The sequence below is a fragment of the Typopeltis vanoorti genome, chromosome 25, assembly GCF_054136105.1.
Source record: "Typopeltis vanoorti isolate ZY-2024b chromosome 25, IOZ_Tvanoo_1.0, whole genome shotgun sequence".
Lineage (NCBI taxonomy): Eukaryota > Metazoa > Arthropoda > Arachnida > Uropygi > Thelyphonidae > Typopeltis > Typopeltis vanoorti.
In genome coordinates this window covers 4,795,175-4,813,601 of record NC_143573.1, presented here as the reverse complement: position 1 = coordinate 4,813,601, position 18,427 = coordinate 4,795,175, and the positions used below count along the sequence as shown (strand labels likewise).

The window sequence follows — 18,427 nt, the reverse complement described above, 5'->3', positions numbered from 1 at the left end:
GATAGATTGGAGTTCTGGGCTAAGGAGAATGGATGTCAATTTAATGTGACAAAATGTAAGGTTATGCATTTTGGGGTGAAAAGATTAGCAGCAGTATACCACATTGGTGGAACTGTACTCCAAGAGATTGATGAGGCCAGGGACTTGGGAGTGTTGGTGGATAGGGAGATGAAGTTTAGGGGGAACATTGCAAAAGTAGCTAAATCAGCTCATCAACTCACTTGGTTGTTGAAAAATACCTTGACGAGCAGAGACAAGCAAGTTATTGTACCTCTGTACCGCGCCTTGATAAGACCTCATCTCGACTACTGTGCCCAGATTTGGTCACCTCTGTTCCTTCTTGATGGGGAGGAGGTGGAGAGGATCCAGAGACGAGTGACTAAGATGATAACAGGTCTATGGAATGAACCATATGAGAACATGTTAAAGATTTGTGGGTTGCAGAAACTAGTTGATAGGCGGAAAAGGGGAGATATGATTGAGACATTCAAATTGCTAAAGGGATTCTATAGGATTAATTCAGAGGATATTTTTGAGATCAGGACTGGTGGTGGTGGGAGAACTAGGGGACACCTATGGAAGCTGGGCAAGAGTGTGGTTAGCAGGGGTGTTAGAGCTAGGTTTTTTACTTTTAGAGTGGTAAATGAGTGGAATAAGCTGCCAGAGTCTGTTGTGGGTGCTATGACGGTGAACGAGTTCAAGGCAAGGTATGATAGATACTGTGAGATGTAATCGCATAGTTGTGTGGACATGATGTTTAGGGCCTCCCTCAATGAGTCTAAGGACTCCTGGAGTCGCCCAAAATAATAATAATAATAAATGGATGGAACGTGTTCAAAGAATGAAAACAGAAAGATTACCAAAACAAGCCTTAAAGTACAAGCCATTAGGAAAAAGAAAACCAGGACGTCCTCTTAAACGATTCAATGATGACTTCTAAGGCCAGAACAGGCCATGCTAGGCCTAAATCCTTGATACGTATGATGATGTGATGCCTAAGTAATGCATTTTGTGTATCTCTTTTTTCAATGTATTACACATCCAATGAAATCTTCTAGAAAGACGAAACTAGTAGTGCCTTAAAAATAAATTAGTTATTTTCTAATTAAACATTCAGCTATACAGTCACATAAGTGATTCTCCTTAAAAAAAAAAAAAAAAAAAAAAAAAATATATATATATATATATTTCTATTAATCAATTTCCAACCAAGTTTTGCTAAATTGTTACTGCTATGGAGATGAAATGCACGTGAAAAAAAAAAAACTATACCTGAACAGCAGGTTGAACATCTAAGTGGCCATAGATGCAAATTGTTTTCTTTTTAGGATCATTTCCTAGATGTCCCAAAATCACAGGAGGCAACTGAATACTAGTACCATCTGGAAGTTCTTGTGTTCCTACATCCACCAATTCACATGTTGCACTTTCATTTTTTAGTCTCTGAAAGAAAATTACTAAATCTTGCATGGTTGCATTCAGTTACAATAGTTCAAAAAAATACCAACCTTACAGTTCCTGATGTTGTCTAAATTTTTAGCTATCAATTTAATACCAGATTAGTATTCAAGAACATGAAGCACAAAAATGACAACTAGTTTCCAGATTCTTCTAGGTCAACATATTCAATTTATTATTATGGAAGCAATGCATATTTGTAATACAGGAAGATTCGGTACTTAAAATAATTATAAATGGCAAGTATATATAAATTTTCCAGGCTGTTTAGTCCAGTGGGTAACACTTCCACTTTCCAACCAATAGGCCATGGACTCATACTACTGTAGGCATGAATGTTTGCAAATTATCTATAGGCAGTAGATGAATTTCATCACTCACCACTATATCAGTTTATTGCATGCCTGAAAGTATTCTGTATTTCATTTTTAGAGTGAAATTTCAAGATTATCTAGTCTACCAAATGTATGATGGGTTTATCACCTTTTGTGAGTGATATTCAAATTACAAAAAAAGAGTTCACCTTTAAGAAGTGTACTGAGTACTGATTTCCATTCTGTGTGTGTTAAGGATTAAGTGCTGGGAGGACATCATGTTGGAGGTTTAATGGAATATTTACAGCACTAAGAAAGGATTAAAAACTAATTATTATAATTACAGCTATTTTGCCTGCTTCAGTTTAGGAGTGCCCATGTTTAAATGTCGTTGGCTATTTACTCATGGATTCTTAGGGCATTGTAGATGTAAATTTACCAAAAGGTATATGTAGCATAAAGAAGAGAAATTTACACGTACCTTTTTCTGGGTGGTGCGGCTTTTCTTCTTTCTGCGATGTCTGAAAACTACTGAGTGTGGGGGGGTAGGCAATTTGGGAGAATTAAATTAGAAAAACCTGGGTTTTTTTCAGTAATATATATATAAACATATACATTATATTATTATGTTATATAGGGTGGGGAAAAGGTGAAAGGGTTGATTTTTTATATAGGGGGGGAAGGGGAAAAGGGGGTTGACGGGGTGCGGTCTGTTTCGACTATTTTTGGTCGTCATCTGAATACATTGGGAAAGTGGATGCTATGTCAGGTCGGGTAGGTGCTTCTGTTTTTGAAGTGTTTGTGTTATCGCCTATTGGTCGGGGTTGTGACCTCAATTTTATGTTGTGAAGCTTCCAAACCTCGGAGATTATGTAGGGCCTATGTACATTGATAGAGTTCGCGTCACATTTTATGGCTATTGTTTCTGATATTCTAAGCATTGTTCATTGTCTTGTCTGTCTACTATGATGGCCTTGTCGATCTGCGGGGTATGTTTTTGTTCAAGGGCATGAACAGCTATTTCCGTTTTTCCTGCGCTTTGTATTCGATTTTTCTTTTTGATGTTGATTTTTCTTTTTGATGTTTTTTAGTGTTTAAATGTTCAGGAATAGGGATGTTACAATCACGGAAGTGTTCTTGTAGTCTTGCCCATAAAGACCTGATGGTGGAACCTGTGTAGGTGATATCACAGTCTTTTTGGCAGGGAAATTTATAGACTACATTGTGATGTTCAAATATTTCTTTCTGTGTGTGTGAGGTTTGGTGGATTTTAGGAGATTTGCCAGTTTTTGTTTGTGGTGAATACCAGTTTGTTTTCAGTATGTTTGAAGATGTATTAATAGGCTTTGTATGTGTTTTGAGTGTATGGTAGATTGATAATTTTTTGTGTTAGGAAGTTCGTTTTGGTACTTGGATTGTTTTGGGGTTTTTTTTGCCATCCTGTTTGCGTAGTTAATCAGTTGTGTATGATAGTTGCGATTTATGAAGATCTGTGTTAGTTTTTTTATTTCTGCGTTTAGACTATTCTGATTGGTTGAAAATTATTTGCAAGCATTTATGAATTGTGATAAGATGACAGATTTTTTAACAGAATATGGATGGTATGAGTGAAAATGGAGGTAGTTTCCGATATGCGAGGGTTTGTGGTATATTTTCGTGGCTATTTTGTTGTGTGTTCTGGTTAATGTCAAGTTTAAGAAATTGATGGATTTGTTCTGTTCAGTTTCTGTGGTGAATTTTAATCTGTTGCTGTAACTGTTTAGGGATGTTTTTAAGGTGGTGATGTGTGTGGGATTACCAATGCACAGAATATCATCCACGTATCTGCCATAAAAGGTGACGCCGGGGGGGGAGTAGGAGTGATTCTATATGTGCTAGGAATAATTCCGCTAGTTGTCCACTGATGTTTTAGCCCCTGGAGAGTCTGAAGATTTGAATGTACATGTTATTGTTGAACTTGAAAAAGTTTGCCGAGATTATTAGTTTTATTAAGTTAATAATGTCAATGGGCGTTAGTTTAGTACGAGAGTGTAGGGTGTGGTCTTCTGTGAGTAGTGTGTGTACGATGTCTAAAGTTCTGGGGACATCCACGTTAGTGTATAAAGAGGCCGCATCCAATGAAGTGAGGATGTCTTCCTGGGATAGGGTTAGGTTTTTTATTTTTTTGAAAAGGTCGTCCGTGTTTTTTATCATGAATTTAGACGTTGTAATTAATGGTTTGAGAAGTTTCGCTACGAATTTTGATAATATACATATACATTAAAATGTATATACATACATATACATTAAAAACTAATTTTAATGCTTCCAATATTTCTTCTCAGTCAGTGAGATATCTTCAGGGATTACAAAAAACTTGGAACACACACAACACAATACTAAATGAAACATGTGGGTGACTAAAGTCCTGTCTAGGTGGTGTGCCCTCTATGGGCATTTGTAGGTGGCCTAAATACAGATGCACAAAACTTCCCAAAATTTGGGAGACAATAATTGTCAGAGGTCCAACTTTACATCCTATGCCACCTACAAATGCCCACAGAGTGCACACCACCTAGATGAGTCACCCATGTTTCATTTAGCGTAGTCTTTTTTTGGGTGTGTGTGTGTGTGTGTGTGTGTGTTACAAGTTATTTGTAATCCCTGAAGATGTCTCAGTGACTGAGATGAAATATTGTAAGCATTAAAATTAGTTTTTAATCCTTTCACAGTGCTGGAAATATTCCATTAAAACTCCAACATGTTTTCCATTCTATTATGTGTGTTTAATTGTCATTGATTCATTATGTCATCAACAGATGGTAGTCTAGACATTTTCTGTTATCAATGACAGTTTCATAATGAAAAGAGCATAATTAAAACGTTGTAGAATGTGTGAAAAATGAATACCACATTAGATGTTCATTAAAAATCTATTGCAGTTAAAAAAAATAAAATAAAATAAATAATTTTAGCAAAGTAAAGTAATTTTAGCAAAATAAATGTAGTTAGCAAAGCATATTTAGGCATAGCCATTTAAATTTTAATCTGCAGGTTTATTTTACATCTCACTCTGATAGAAACCAACTAGAAAACATGGAACTGATTGTCAAACATCTTTAATGCAATTTTAATTTAAAAAAAACAGAGCTTAAGAAACTGCAATTATCCTTCAGTACCTAACACAGCATTGCATAATTAAACTTACACTGAGTTAAAGCAGAACTAACATTTATTGGATTATTATTCTAAAAAAATAATTTCACTAATTATCAAAAACTGCTTTTATTAATTATTGTCTGAAATATGTCAATATTTAAACTTTAAACCAATATTCAAACTTTAACTTAATGACTTGATAAATATTAATTCATCATCAAATTTCTGACATATACCCTCAAGGGGTACAGGATATTATGACAGTACATGAAAATATTACATTATTATTATTACCCAAGACCCCATGGAGTTAAAGACTCATCTTTCTGACAATTTTCCTCCAAATCAATCTGTTACCTGTCAAGACTCCAACATTATCAGATCTTATATTTCTGTCTTCTAAGGCACTTTTGCTATATCAATCCAACTATATCTTGGTCATCCTGTAGGTCTTTTTCCTGCCAACCTGGCAGCGAATACTTGTTTGGATAATCTTTCCTCTCCCATAAGTGGCCATACCACCTGTGATTAACTCAGGTAACATATTCCTGAATGCTAACAATATCAAGTTCTTTCCTAATATACTCATTTTTAATAAGATGCCATCTGTTCACTCCCCTAACTTTCTCATAACTCTCATATCTGTGGTCTCTAGTCTTCAATCAAGTGATTTCTAACAAGCCCTGAGATCAATAAGTTAAAATTGATTTGAACACTGTCTTATATAGCTAACTTAGTGTTTTGAGTAATTTCTCTTTTATTCCATATAAATTTATTTAGTTGATTTTCGATTATTACCAGTTTTGTTAATTCTGCTATCATTTCCATATTTAATTTGCAATCTTCACTAAAAATTGCACCTAAATAGCTGAAATGTTTCACTTGTTCTACAGGTTCTTTATTCAGGATGCGGTTGATGTTTTCAGTCTTTCTACCTATTTTCATTGTTTGTCTCTTCTTATTGCTGATTTTCATACCAAATTTATTACAACAGTTATTCAATTTATTCAGGTAATCTTGAAGACTTGTACTGGATTTAATTAGAAGTATAACATCATCTGCATAAAGTAAAGAGCTGAGATTAACATTTCCAATTTTGATTCACATAAATGAATAACAGTAGAGATAATGTACACCCTTCTATCAAAACATTTTCCTGTACTCCTTCAATTCTAACTGCTAACTTAACTCAAATATAGACTAATTATTGTTTGATATAATGTCCCATTTAAACTATATAACTGTAGGGTGTTGAACAGCTTCTCACTTGGCACTTTTGTCATATGCCTTTTCAGATCTACAAAATAGATTTTCCAGATATACAAAATAGGTTGCAAGATCTATCCTGACAACTTCTATCTGGCCTGAATCCAGCTTGTTCTTCTCCAAGTATTCCTTCAACAATTTTTCTTAACTCTTTCTCAAGCATGTTTGTATAAATCTTATCAGGAACACTCAGAAAAAAAAAAATCTCTAATTCTCACATTCAGTTTTATTTCTCTCTCTCTCTTTTTATAGATGGGTACTATGAGCATGGCTCCAGAAATCCACTTGTCACAGGCAAGTTAAGAGACAAGAGGCAAATGAACTTTGAGATTCATTCTAAATGTACTCAGAATGTATTGCTTTATTTTTTTTTTTTTCAGTTTAACACATCTATTCTCTATTAAGTTATTTGATCATGTATGGTCTGAAATGAATGTAATAAAGAAGTTTTTTTATTGCATCTTCAACCAGGCAATATTATCTTATGTAATTGATTTAATAATTTAATTCCTTTCAAGGCAGGGTGTTGAACAGCTTCTCACTTGGCACATGCCTTTTCAGATTTACAAAACAGGTTGCCAGATCTATCCTGACAATTTCTATTTGGCCTGAATCTAGCTTGTTCTTCTCCAAGAATTCCTTCTGAAAGACACCTCGATGTTTCCCAAATGTGAAGTACTTGAGGTAGCACTATTATCGCTTATCTCCTAAAGCCTACACTACATCCACACATTAATTTTGAAATAAACAGTCAAGTATATTCAAACAGCATTTTATTTGCATAACATTCTTATAAAAATCAGATATACTCTTAAGTTAATTTAATAAGACAATTTTCATTTATTTCACCACAAAATGTAATTCTTCCAACACCCTCTTTAAACCCTTAAATAAGTATGCAAGTTATAATGTGAATTTTGAATATAAGCTTATATTGAAAATTCACAACCTGAATTAGTTTAGATTAGTGACTTTACTTGACCATACAATCATGAAAAGGCTTTTTAAAAGTGTTATTTAGAAAACAATTATCTTGCAAAGAGACCAAATCACATTCACATTACATCACGAGTCTAGCTCCACTGTTGGCATTGACATTTTTCTGTTGTTTTTGCAACTTTGTCTTTCCTACTGAATTATTATGAATAAATTATATAAATTCATCCTTCGTTATGGAGAATAATTAAAAAGGAAATGTAAACTGCACTTTGTGGGAAAAAAAAAGTGTCTTGTTTTTTACTTTTTTAGGGACCAGAAAATATTAAAAACACTAAAGAAAAGAGTTCTGTTTGTTATCAACTAAAAATAATCAAGTGCATGTAAATGGTTCAAGGAATTCAAGTGGTAGTGCTATGAAAAGGAAGTTGCATCCTGGAATGAACAAAAAATATCATGGGACTGCTGACAAAGATTACATTACTGCAAATAGTGATGCCTTCAGTTCAATTTTCACAAAAAAAATGCAATGACATACAACCCATCTTTCAAGAGAAAAATAGTATAAAATGCTTGAACACCTGAATTGCCTTTTTAACAGTCTATTATAAGCTAAATTCAATAAATCATTTACTGATTTCATAAACTTCATAGGCCCAGTAGCAAAAGAGTATCAAAACATGAAATGTAAAGAATTTGTGTCAGTTAGTATGTGGTCAGGGAAATCAAAAGTTTAGTAGTGAATCTTCTTTTAGATGTTTCTATAGATATTGCAAATGAGGAGGAAACTCATCCATTATATGAGATGCACAGATAACACTGGAAGAAGTGTTTGCCTACATAATCCCTCTCCACAAATCAGATATAATGCACTTTGATATATGAAGGAGTGAAATAAACAAGTTCTTCTTGTCACGCACACTTTTTACAATTCATACTATGTGCAAGTAAAATATTTTTGTGACCAGTAGATTTAAGTAGCATTTCTGTAGCTCTGAATAAGAGTTCTATGCCAATCATCAGAAATTCAATGCTCTGAACAGGCCTTCTGAATTATGAAGTGTATATACCTCCATATTTGATTTCTGGTCAAATATCTGTTCCAGCTACCTTTCCACGTGAAAAGGTAGCTGGGAATAAGATTTTCCGAGTCCGGCATGGAGTTTGATTTTTCTATCCTTGCAAACAACCTCATCACATGCCCCTCTGACTGAATCAGTCAATGTTTTATTATTATATGGGCATCTCCATGGAGTCCAAAGACTCATCGAGGGGGAACAAATCTATCATACCTCTCCTTGAACCCATTAACAGACAAAGCACTCACAACTGACTCTGGCAGCCCATTCTACTCATTCACAACTCTCCAAGCAAATAATCCAGTCCTCACACCCCTTGTTCTGGTCCCTCCAGCCAAGTGCTGAAACATTTCCCCTGCATCTATCCTATATAAATCCTTTAAGCAACTTAAATGTTTCTATCATATCCTCTCATTTTTCTCCTATCAACCAACTTCTGCAATCCACACATACCTTCAATCTATCCTCACAGGGAACATTCCACAGGCCACTCACCTCTGAATCCTCTACTGCTTCCTCGTTTCCAAGAAACCCAGGGGACCAAACTTGAGCATGGTAATCCAGATGTGGATGCATCAAGATCTCAAAGAGGAATAACAACTTCCTCATCTCTACTTGTTAATGTGTTCTTCCATAGCCAAGTAATCTTATGGGCTACCTTACCAATATGTCCTCTAAACTTTAACTCTCTTTCTGCCACCACCCCTAAATCTCTAGCTTCATCTATTTCCTGGAATACAGTGCTATCAATGTGATACACGGATTGTAATCAATTTATCCCAAAATGCAAAATCTTACATTTCCTGGCATTAAACTGACATCCATTAACTTTTGCCCATACTGACAGCCTATTTAAATCTTCCTGCAAGCTCTCTGCATCATCTTGATTAACTATTGCCCTACCTAATTTCACATCATCAGCAAACAACTGAATATTTCCTTTTTATTTCCTATATCATTTATGTACAAATTAAACAGCAATGGTCCCAGCACTGAACATTGTGGCACACCACTAGTCACCTGTTTTTGCTTCGATTCTGCCCTCCATATACCACTTTTTGATATCAGTCCAGCAGCCACCCTCTTATCCACTTAACCAGTCATATCCAATCCCCATTTGTTCTAATTTGCATAACAGTGTTCCATGTGGTATTCTGTCAAATGCCTTTGCAAAATCCTGCAAAATCGTGTAGTCATTTCCTTTATCCAACTCAGCTGTTACTCTATTATAAAAAGTTAATAAATTACTAAGGCATGACCGACCTTAACAAAGCCATGTTGACCCTCATACAGTATCATATTTTTATCTACCCATTCTTGAATTCTCTTTTTTTATGGAAGAACAAATTTTTCTAGTACTTTTACCACCACGCCTGAGATACTGATTGGTCTATAATTTGCTAATGTAGTCTTAGAACTTCCGCTTCATGGTCACTTTCATCAACTGGAGAAAGATGCGAGATTTCATTTACAATAATATCTTCTGAGTAAATAAATCCAAGGCCCTCAAAATCCACATGCAGCCTCAGTTACGTTGTCCCTCAAGCAATTAATTTTCTTTGGCTCCAGACCGTCTGGGACCGTCTCTTCATTCTAGTCTATATTACCATAATGAAGTTGTCCATAATGATCACCCTTTTTGTTATTAGTCAGACCAAATTGCTTAACATTTCCTTCTCAATGTCTTACATATTACCAGGTCTATAGCAACACCCTACTAAACATCTCATTCTGTCCACCTCCACTTCACACTATACTGCTTCAAAACCACTGTCACTATTTGCTCGCTGCATCTTCACTGTAAATGGGCACAACTCTGCCATCATCAATAGCTCTCTTCTTCCCTTTTTGCCTTGTCTGTCTTCACAAAAGATTACGTCTCTTCATCTCAATTCGTCAGAATGTCACCTTCATTCCATGATGTTTCACTTAATCCAACAATTTTCTGGGTAAACGAACTATCAATGCTACAATTTCATTCCCTTTTTTTCGAATACCTCTAGCATTTGTCAACATACACACCATCTCATTTCTGTTTCTCTAACTACAACTGACCTCACTTCTCAGATATGACTCCTCCACCCTCACCCCACATCCAGTCCTCTATCATTAGTGATATACAGGGTGATAGGATAAAGGTCTATAAACTTTTGAGAGAGCATTATAGGATATCAGATGATAAAATTTTTCATTATATGGAAAGTGGAGAGAGGCAGAAGACAAGAGAACATCCACGGAAGTTTTTCCCCCCAACAGAGGTCAGGTCAATAGTTTTAACAGTTGACCAAATTAACGTACCTTTAGCATACCATGTAGATTGCAATGTACCTTGTTTCTCTGTACATATGTGTATACCCCAGACGATGACCTTAATGTGAAGTTCAAAATGTCGAGTGATTATTTTGATTTATATTAAAATGAAGTTTTACTCTAACAGTATTTTTTTTTATAATTTTTAATAAAGAATGCTGATTACCATGCAACCATAAAGTAAAGGGATAAAAGATAGATTTTTCTCTCATAGAACTGTGAATGAGTGGAACAGTTTGTTTGATGTATTGAATGTATCTAGTGTGCATGAGTTTAAGAGAAAGTATGACAGCTAGTGTGAGTGATGTATCCTCCCTCAATGAGTACTTAGTCAAGTACTCATTGAGGGTGGACTCGAGGTCTAATAATAATAAAAATAATAAATTACATCCCCTCCCACAGACTTAAATGTCACCCTCACATCCTTAACTATCTTAATTCCTTCTTGCACACTCACACTCTAGAAACTATCTACATTTCTCATGTGGTGTCTCCCTGTCCACATCCCCCATTTCCCTGTTCATCCTGTGTTCCTTCTCTCTCATCTTCTTCACTCATGCAACTCACCTCTCTATTTGCAAACTTACCTACCTTACTCACCTGCTCTTCCACAACAAGAACTGCTTCCTCAGGTCTTGCATTCATTTCAACCATTTTTTCTTGCAGCAACAGTTTCTCCAACTGACTTACACCAAATCCATTTACATGTAGCTCATCTTTTCTATACAGCTCTATTCACCCCTCAAATTCATTCCACACATTCACAATTGAACTTCTTTCTCCTTACATAACTCTGCTAGCATACTATTCATAATCTTCGCTCACCTTCAACTCATCATTATCATACCTGGGCAACATGCTGGCTACCTTACCTACTACACTGTTATTGTTATCTTTCTCCTTAAGTCTCCTGACAGTCAAATCATTTGTGTCAACTACCACCAACAACCACTCTTTTGCTCGAATACTCCTTTTATCCAATGTTTCAATCACCCTGCTTATTCTACCTCCTGGAAAACAAACCTTGTGTACCTCTTCACTCACACCTCTAATCATCAAATCCCCATACATTGCTACTTTCAAATCATTTCAAATATTTCTTTCAAATCTTTGTCCGAGAAGATATTATTACCATTTCCATGCAAATCCATAATTCTCCTCAGGTTCATTCCTCATACATTTAATCTCTTGTCTCATCTTTATCAACTCCACTTTCATCTCTTCAATTACTTTCTCACTGACATTTACACCAATCGCATTTTTGTACCTTGCAAGTTTGCTATCTTAATGTTCACCACTGTTAACTTTCTGCCAGCTATGCTTACTCTCTTATTGCTCACCGCCACTAACTCACTGCCATCAACACATGCTATCTTACCACTTAATGTCACTAACTCACTGCCACTTTCACCTGCTGTCTTACTGTTATCATTCAAGCACTCAACCATGCTGTCAACTCTGCTTACTCCGATAGATACATCCATGATCTTTGGCCCACCTCACATTCAATGATATCTTATAATACATAAGCATGCTACATTTCTTGCACACTCAAACTTTCTCATCTCTCCTATTAATCCTCTCCATATAAATATCTCCTTAAGCATACATATTGCATTCAGGGCACCTCACCATTCTCACGAAGTCTATGCCACTTGCATTTGTCTTTTGCACTGATCTATGTCTCACTGCCATTTTACTCACACTCAAGAAACAAAAAAAAATTAATAAATACAGAACTATACACTGAAAACCAACTATCAATTACAACTATCGTACAACAATATTTAAATATCAAATTATCACAATTGCCACATACAATTTTAAAATTTAAACTTATCTTTTCAGAGTGATTTCAACGAACACAACTCTCTTCACCACCATTTAGAGATGAAAGCATGGAATAATGATCAGAGTTGACATTCAGAAGTCCTATTGCAATGCTGGTGAAGATTACCAGCATTACTTTAGAAAAATGATAGAAAGGCAGATAAGGAGCATATCATGCTATGAATCATTACCTATGATGGGAAATTAGTCAATGTAACTTGAGCTGAACTCATCCTTTGCTGAGAGGTACTTGACAGACACAGACCAATCAAAAGATTTTTCCAAAAGGCAATATGCAGAGAAAGGGATAAAGACCAGCTGGCCAGGAGAGTGAATCAGTTGGTAAGGGAACAAAAATGCAGGACAAGCAGATATTAACAAATCAGGCCAAGTAAAACCGCTGTGAGTTTAATCTGATATGTGGCAAGTAGAAAGAAGAAGGATTATAGTGAGATGATGTTAATGGATGAAAGTTGGAGATTAGTAACATCTGCAGAGGACATTGTTGAGGAATTCAGTGAGCAGTTCCTCAGGGTGCTTCATTCTCAGTGTGAAATCACAAGTTCAAGTATAGAGAATGAAATGAGAGAAGACTTAATGGTGAGCAAGCAAGATGTGTATAAGAAGTTAAGTTAGATGTCAATGAGGCAACAGGCCTTGGTGAAAAATGTGTCTTAAGGGAATGCTCCAAGGAATTAGCATCAGCCTTGGCCTACCTGTTTAACAAGTCCCAAAGGAGTGGAAGGAAGGCAAAGTTATTCCACTTCATAAAGGTGGTGATAAGGTAAGACAACAAATTACAGGCTGGTCTATATGAGTGTAGTTGTAGTTAAGATGCTGGAGAGATTGATAAGAAAGGATACAAAAGTGGATTGATAACAGTGGTAATCTTTGTACTTGTCAGCATGGGTTTGTTAAAGGGAGGGCATGTTTTATCAACTTGCTTATGTACTATAAAAAGGTGACAAATGTATTGGACAAGGGAGATGCATATGCAGTATAGATTTTGCAAAGGCTTTTGATAGATTGTGACACCAGAAGTTGGTAATTAAACTGAAGCAGATGGGACTGGATGTAGACTAATGAGTTGGATAGGTGATTGGCTTATCAGATAGATATCAGTAAGTCATGTTTGTGTATTGGGGGGGGGGGGGCAGTGTCTCAAAAGAGTTAGTCACTAGTGGTGTGCCACAGGTCTGTTTTGAGACCATTGTATTTAGTTTGTATATAAAGGATATTGGAATGGGTTTAACTGGTGATATACAACTGTTTGTAGATGATGCAAAACTTGTGACCTTAAAGGAGGACTTGAATACATTGTATGAATGTATGACAGTATGGAACTGTCAATTCAATGTTGCAAAGTATAAAGTTCGGAAATTTGGTAGCCAACAATGTGATGCAAAGTCTACATTTGGCAATGAAAGTTTGGAGGAAACTAAGGAGATAAGAGACCTTGAAGTGGTGGTGGTGGTGGACAAGGATCTGAAGTTAAGAGGTCACACTGCCATGAAGAAGATCTTACCTCTGCAGCATTTCCAGATTATGGAAATGATGCAGAGGTAAGATCCTCTTGTAGAAATAAAGATGTTCTGGTTCTTCCATTGTTTGATGGGCTTTGTGTGTAACAGTGTTTACCACCTGCGATGAATGTTTTGACTCCATTGAGATATATAGTGTTAATAATAATAATGACAAGGGCAGCCATCCCTAGAAGTTATGCATAGAAAAAGCAGTGTGAAGTAAATTTTCTGCAGGGGTGTGTGTGTATACTGACAGTGAATATTTTAAAGTGTGGTTATGACTGATTTGGTTGGAACTAGACTATACTGCCCAAAGTAAGTATTGACTATGGAGATCCAGTGATAACATTTTACCTTCTCAGGCCTCATATGGATTGTTGCACACTGGTTTTCATGGTGATTAGAATATACTGGAGAAGGTCCAGAGAAGACAAAGGTCATAACTAGTCTTTGGGATGTGAGGACAAATTGCAGTTTGCAAAGTCTTATGAATAGGAGGAAGAGAAGGGATATGATTGATGCATTTAAGTTAGTAAAGGGTTGTTACCAGGTTAATGTAGAAGAAATTTTTCATATAATTAGAGCAGGAGATAGAACAAAGGGACATACCTGGAGGCTGTATAAGGGTGCGAGCAAGGAGATAAGGAGTAGGTTCTTTGCATGGAGAGTAGTTTGTGAGTGGAATGCATTGCAAAATCCTCTAGTCTCCTGACGTTGTGAATGCAGATACACTGAATGAGTTCAAAGCATGGTTTGATGGGCTTTGTGTGTAACAGTGTTTACCTCCTGCGATGAATCTTTTGACTCTATTGAGATATAGTGTTAATAATAATAATGACAAGGGCAGCCATCCCTAGAAGTTATGCATAGAAAAAGCAGTGTGAAGTAAATTTTCTGCAGGGGTATGTGTGTACTGACAGTGAAGTAAGTCTATTGACTATGGAGATCCAGTGATAACATTTTACCTTCTCAAAATCATCTCTAACTAAGAGTAACTTAAAAGTATACTAACATCTGCTACCCAGTTAACCATCTTTATAATTTCTCCTCTAGTCTCAGGCCAGGCAGATACACTTTTAATTGCAACGGCTTCTCTAAGTGCTTCCACATATTCTCGTGTATGATCATCAACATACCTAGAAAATTAAATAAAATTTCTTAATCTACTTAAAATCAAATGTTTCTTCACAGCAGTCAACTCCAATAAATTATATTAATGTATATTAAAGTACTTCCATGGAATCCTAAGCATTCACACAAAGCTTATCAAACTTTGATTCATTCAACATTGATGCATTACTACTCTCTCTCCTCCCCCCGCCTCTCTAGGAATCCATTCCACTTATAATACATACATAACAATCTACAGTAATGGTAAATCTATAACAGCAAGCTATGTATCCACATCAATCAGTTCACTTAATGCTCGCGGACAAAGTAAAAAGTGAGACAGGTAGAAATTGAGATTTTTTTTTTATCATAATCCCAGAATAAAATCAAATCAAGTAGTATACTACGGTTCACAGGCAGTTCATCACAGGAAAATTTAAATTTAGCACAAAATATTCAGCATAGGAAAATTCATCATGCAAAAATTCATAGCGGCAAAAATTTGCTGAAAGTGTTATTTGCTAGAAAATTGAAACAATATTGCATTGATACCAATATATGAAAAGTAAATGCAGTGCAAGATAAAATTAACAAAATAGTTTATGTATTATTTATTTAGATTTTAATTCAACTTTCATAATATTTTTATTCTTATACAGTGAAATTAATATTTTATTAATAGGTGAGTTTCCTAATTTTGATTTCATCTTAAAAATTTATATTCTTTCTTAGATACAAGTTTTGTTAATGGAATATTAATATTTGCAAAACTGGAATTGGGTGGTCTAGGAAGAAAGGACACCATATTTAAGAATATTTATTCTGCAAACTGTTCGCTATTTTTCTATGCACTCAGACACCCATCCAGATGTGATATATATATATATATACACACACACACACACATACATATACACACACACACACATTTTATCTTAACTAATTCAGAATACGAGGTGTTTTAGTTACTGAATACATGTGAAAATTAGCACTTTTCCTGCATAGGAATGATATGTTGTATGCTGTTATCATTTACAGAGTTAGTTTAAGATCACAGGTGCACTTTTGAGTAATTATATTAAAGAAAATGATAATAAAATTTCATGAATGCAATCATAATGATGTAAATCAACATAAGCTAAATTGCTGCCTGCAGCTGCAATACTAGTCTTTACCTTTACCTCCAATACTAGTACTTTATGACGCTAAGAAATTTTAAATTTTATATCTAGTCTTCTTTACTAATATATATATATATGTGTGTGTGTGTGTGTGTGTGTGTGTGTGTGTGTGTAAAATAATTTGAATATAATTTTTTTATGGCAATTTTAATTTTTTTTTGTTTGTTTTATAGATATATTCATGTAGTCCAGAAACCCTGCTCTAGAGACCAAACATGGAACTTTTTCATCCACTTCATGCCTCCAATAAGCCAGTGGTGGTCTTACACCAGGCTATGAAATTTATCTTTCACCTAAAGACAATTACAAACATCCATGTCTATTACGAGTTTCGAATCCACAGTTCATTGGCGTGAGAGGGTAGGCTATCTAGTCGGTTGTTAATTACGATATTTCTGATTACAGCTTATTTCTGAATGGTTCACAAGAAAAGTAATTATTAGCTAACATATTTCACTTTGTTAACGTATTTCACTTTGGGAGCATTCATCTTTATACTAATGCCAGGAGTATTCGGAATAAGGGAGAGGAATTGGTGGCGCAGATAGCATCAGCCTGGCCAAAAATTATTGCAATCACTGAGACGTGGTTGACAGAAGGGGATATAACAACAGGAATAGAAGTTGCTGGGTATAGCATTTTTCGTCAGGATAGGAGGGGAAAGCGTGGTGGCGGGGTACTGCTTATGATAAGTGATGACCTATGTCCTCTAAGAGTGGAGAATTTGGAAGGAAGTGAGACAAATGATTTTGAGAGTGTATGGTGTGAGGTAGGCAAGACAGGATATTTAGTGGGGTGCTGCTACAGACCCAGAAGCACAGAAGATGGGGACCAGGAGATGTTTAGACAGCTAAGTTTGGCAAGTGCAAGAAGAATGATTGTTATGGGAGATTTTAACTTCAGTAGTATAAATTGGAGGGAGGAAGATGCATGTAGCAATAGGGGAATGGAATTTCTAGAATTCTTGAGGGACAAATGTCTTAGACAACATGTAACAGAGGGAACAAGAGGTTCAAAAGTTTTGGATTTGGTTATAGCATCAGAAGAGTTGAAAATAACTGAGATGACATCTCTCCCACCAGTTGGAGAGAGTGACCATATGGTGTTGACTTGGAAAATGAATAGACATGCAGGAGTATCAAAGAGACGAGAACTTATGTGGAATTATAAGGCAGGTGATTATAATAGTCTTAGACATCAACTTTGGGAAGTTTCATGGAGGCAGGAATTGGAAAGCCGCGATATCACTAGTGCGTGGGAATTTGTGAAAGAATATTTGTTATCAGCAATGGTAAGTTGTATACTACGAGTGAAGAAGAGGACGCAATTTGGAGTAAAGTGGATGACAAACAATATTAAACAGGAATTGCATGAGAAAAAGAGGCTATGGAAGAGATATAAGGAGATAGGTGAAAAGAAGATGCATGAAGAATATAAGACACAGGCCAGAAGAGTGACTAATGTGGTAAGAAAAGCGAAACTGGAATATGAGAGGAGATTGGCCCTAAGATCCAAAGAAAATCCTAGGGAATTTTTTAGCTATGTGGCCAGTAGGAGGAGAAATGACTGTGGAAGAATGATATTGTTGGATAAAAATGGGAATAGAGTGACTCATCAGAGGACATAGTGGAATTGTTCAATGAACACTTTATTGGAGTATTTCATCCTAGAGGAGTCAGTTTTAATGCTAGAGGGATAGGACTGGTTCGAGGTCTGGAGGTACAGGAGGAGAGTGTGTTTCAGATACTGAGTACTCTGGATGTCAGTAAAGCTGTGGGACTGGATGGTATTTCACCACGAGTTTTGAGAGAATGTGCTAGGGAATTGACAGTGCCTTTAACGTGGCTTTTCAATGAAAGTCTGGCTTTGGCAAAGGTGCCCAGGGAATGGAAGGAAGGTAAGATAGTGCCATTGCATAAGGGTGGTAACAGACTGGAAGTGTCTAATTATAGGCCAGTCTGTGTGTCATCAGTAGTTGTTAAGATCTTGGAGAAAGTAGTGAGGGACCGTATACAGCATTGGGCAGATGAGGGTAATGTTATCTGTGAGAATCAACATGGATTTGTGAAAGGACGCTCGTTTTAGCAATATGCTAGCCTTTTATAATAAAGTTTCAAGAACATTAGATGAGGGAAAGGCATATACTGCAATTTTCTTAGACTTGGCGAAGGCATTTGACAGGGTGCCACATGATAAGCTGATATTTAAGTTGCAGCACATGGGTCTGGATGTCAGATTGGTCAACTGGATTCAGGATTGGCTGTCTGATAGGTATCAGAGAG

General features: G+C 35.9%; 1 protein-coding gene across 1 annotated transcript in view; it reads right to left on the bottom strand.

The window, feature by feature from the left end:
- Cndp2 (Cytosolic non-specific dipeptidase 2) overlaps positions 1–18,427 on the bottom strand; it is a 327,834-nt gene that overhangs the window by 257,600 nt on the left and 51,807 nt on the right. The window contains exons 2-3 of the mRNA XM_090414788.1: positions 14,867–14,990; positions 1,273–1,443 (exon numbers count right to left, since the gene is read on the bottom strand). Of these exons, the coding sequence (XP_090270914.1) occupies positions 1,273–1,443; positions 14,867–14,990 (295 nt within the window). The remainder of the gene's footprint in view (positions 1–1,272; positions 1,444–14,866; positions 14,991–18,427) is intronic.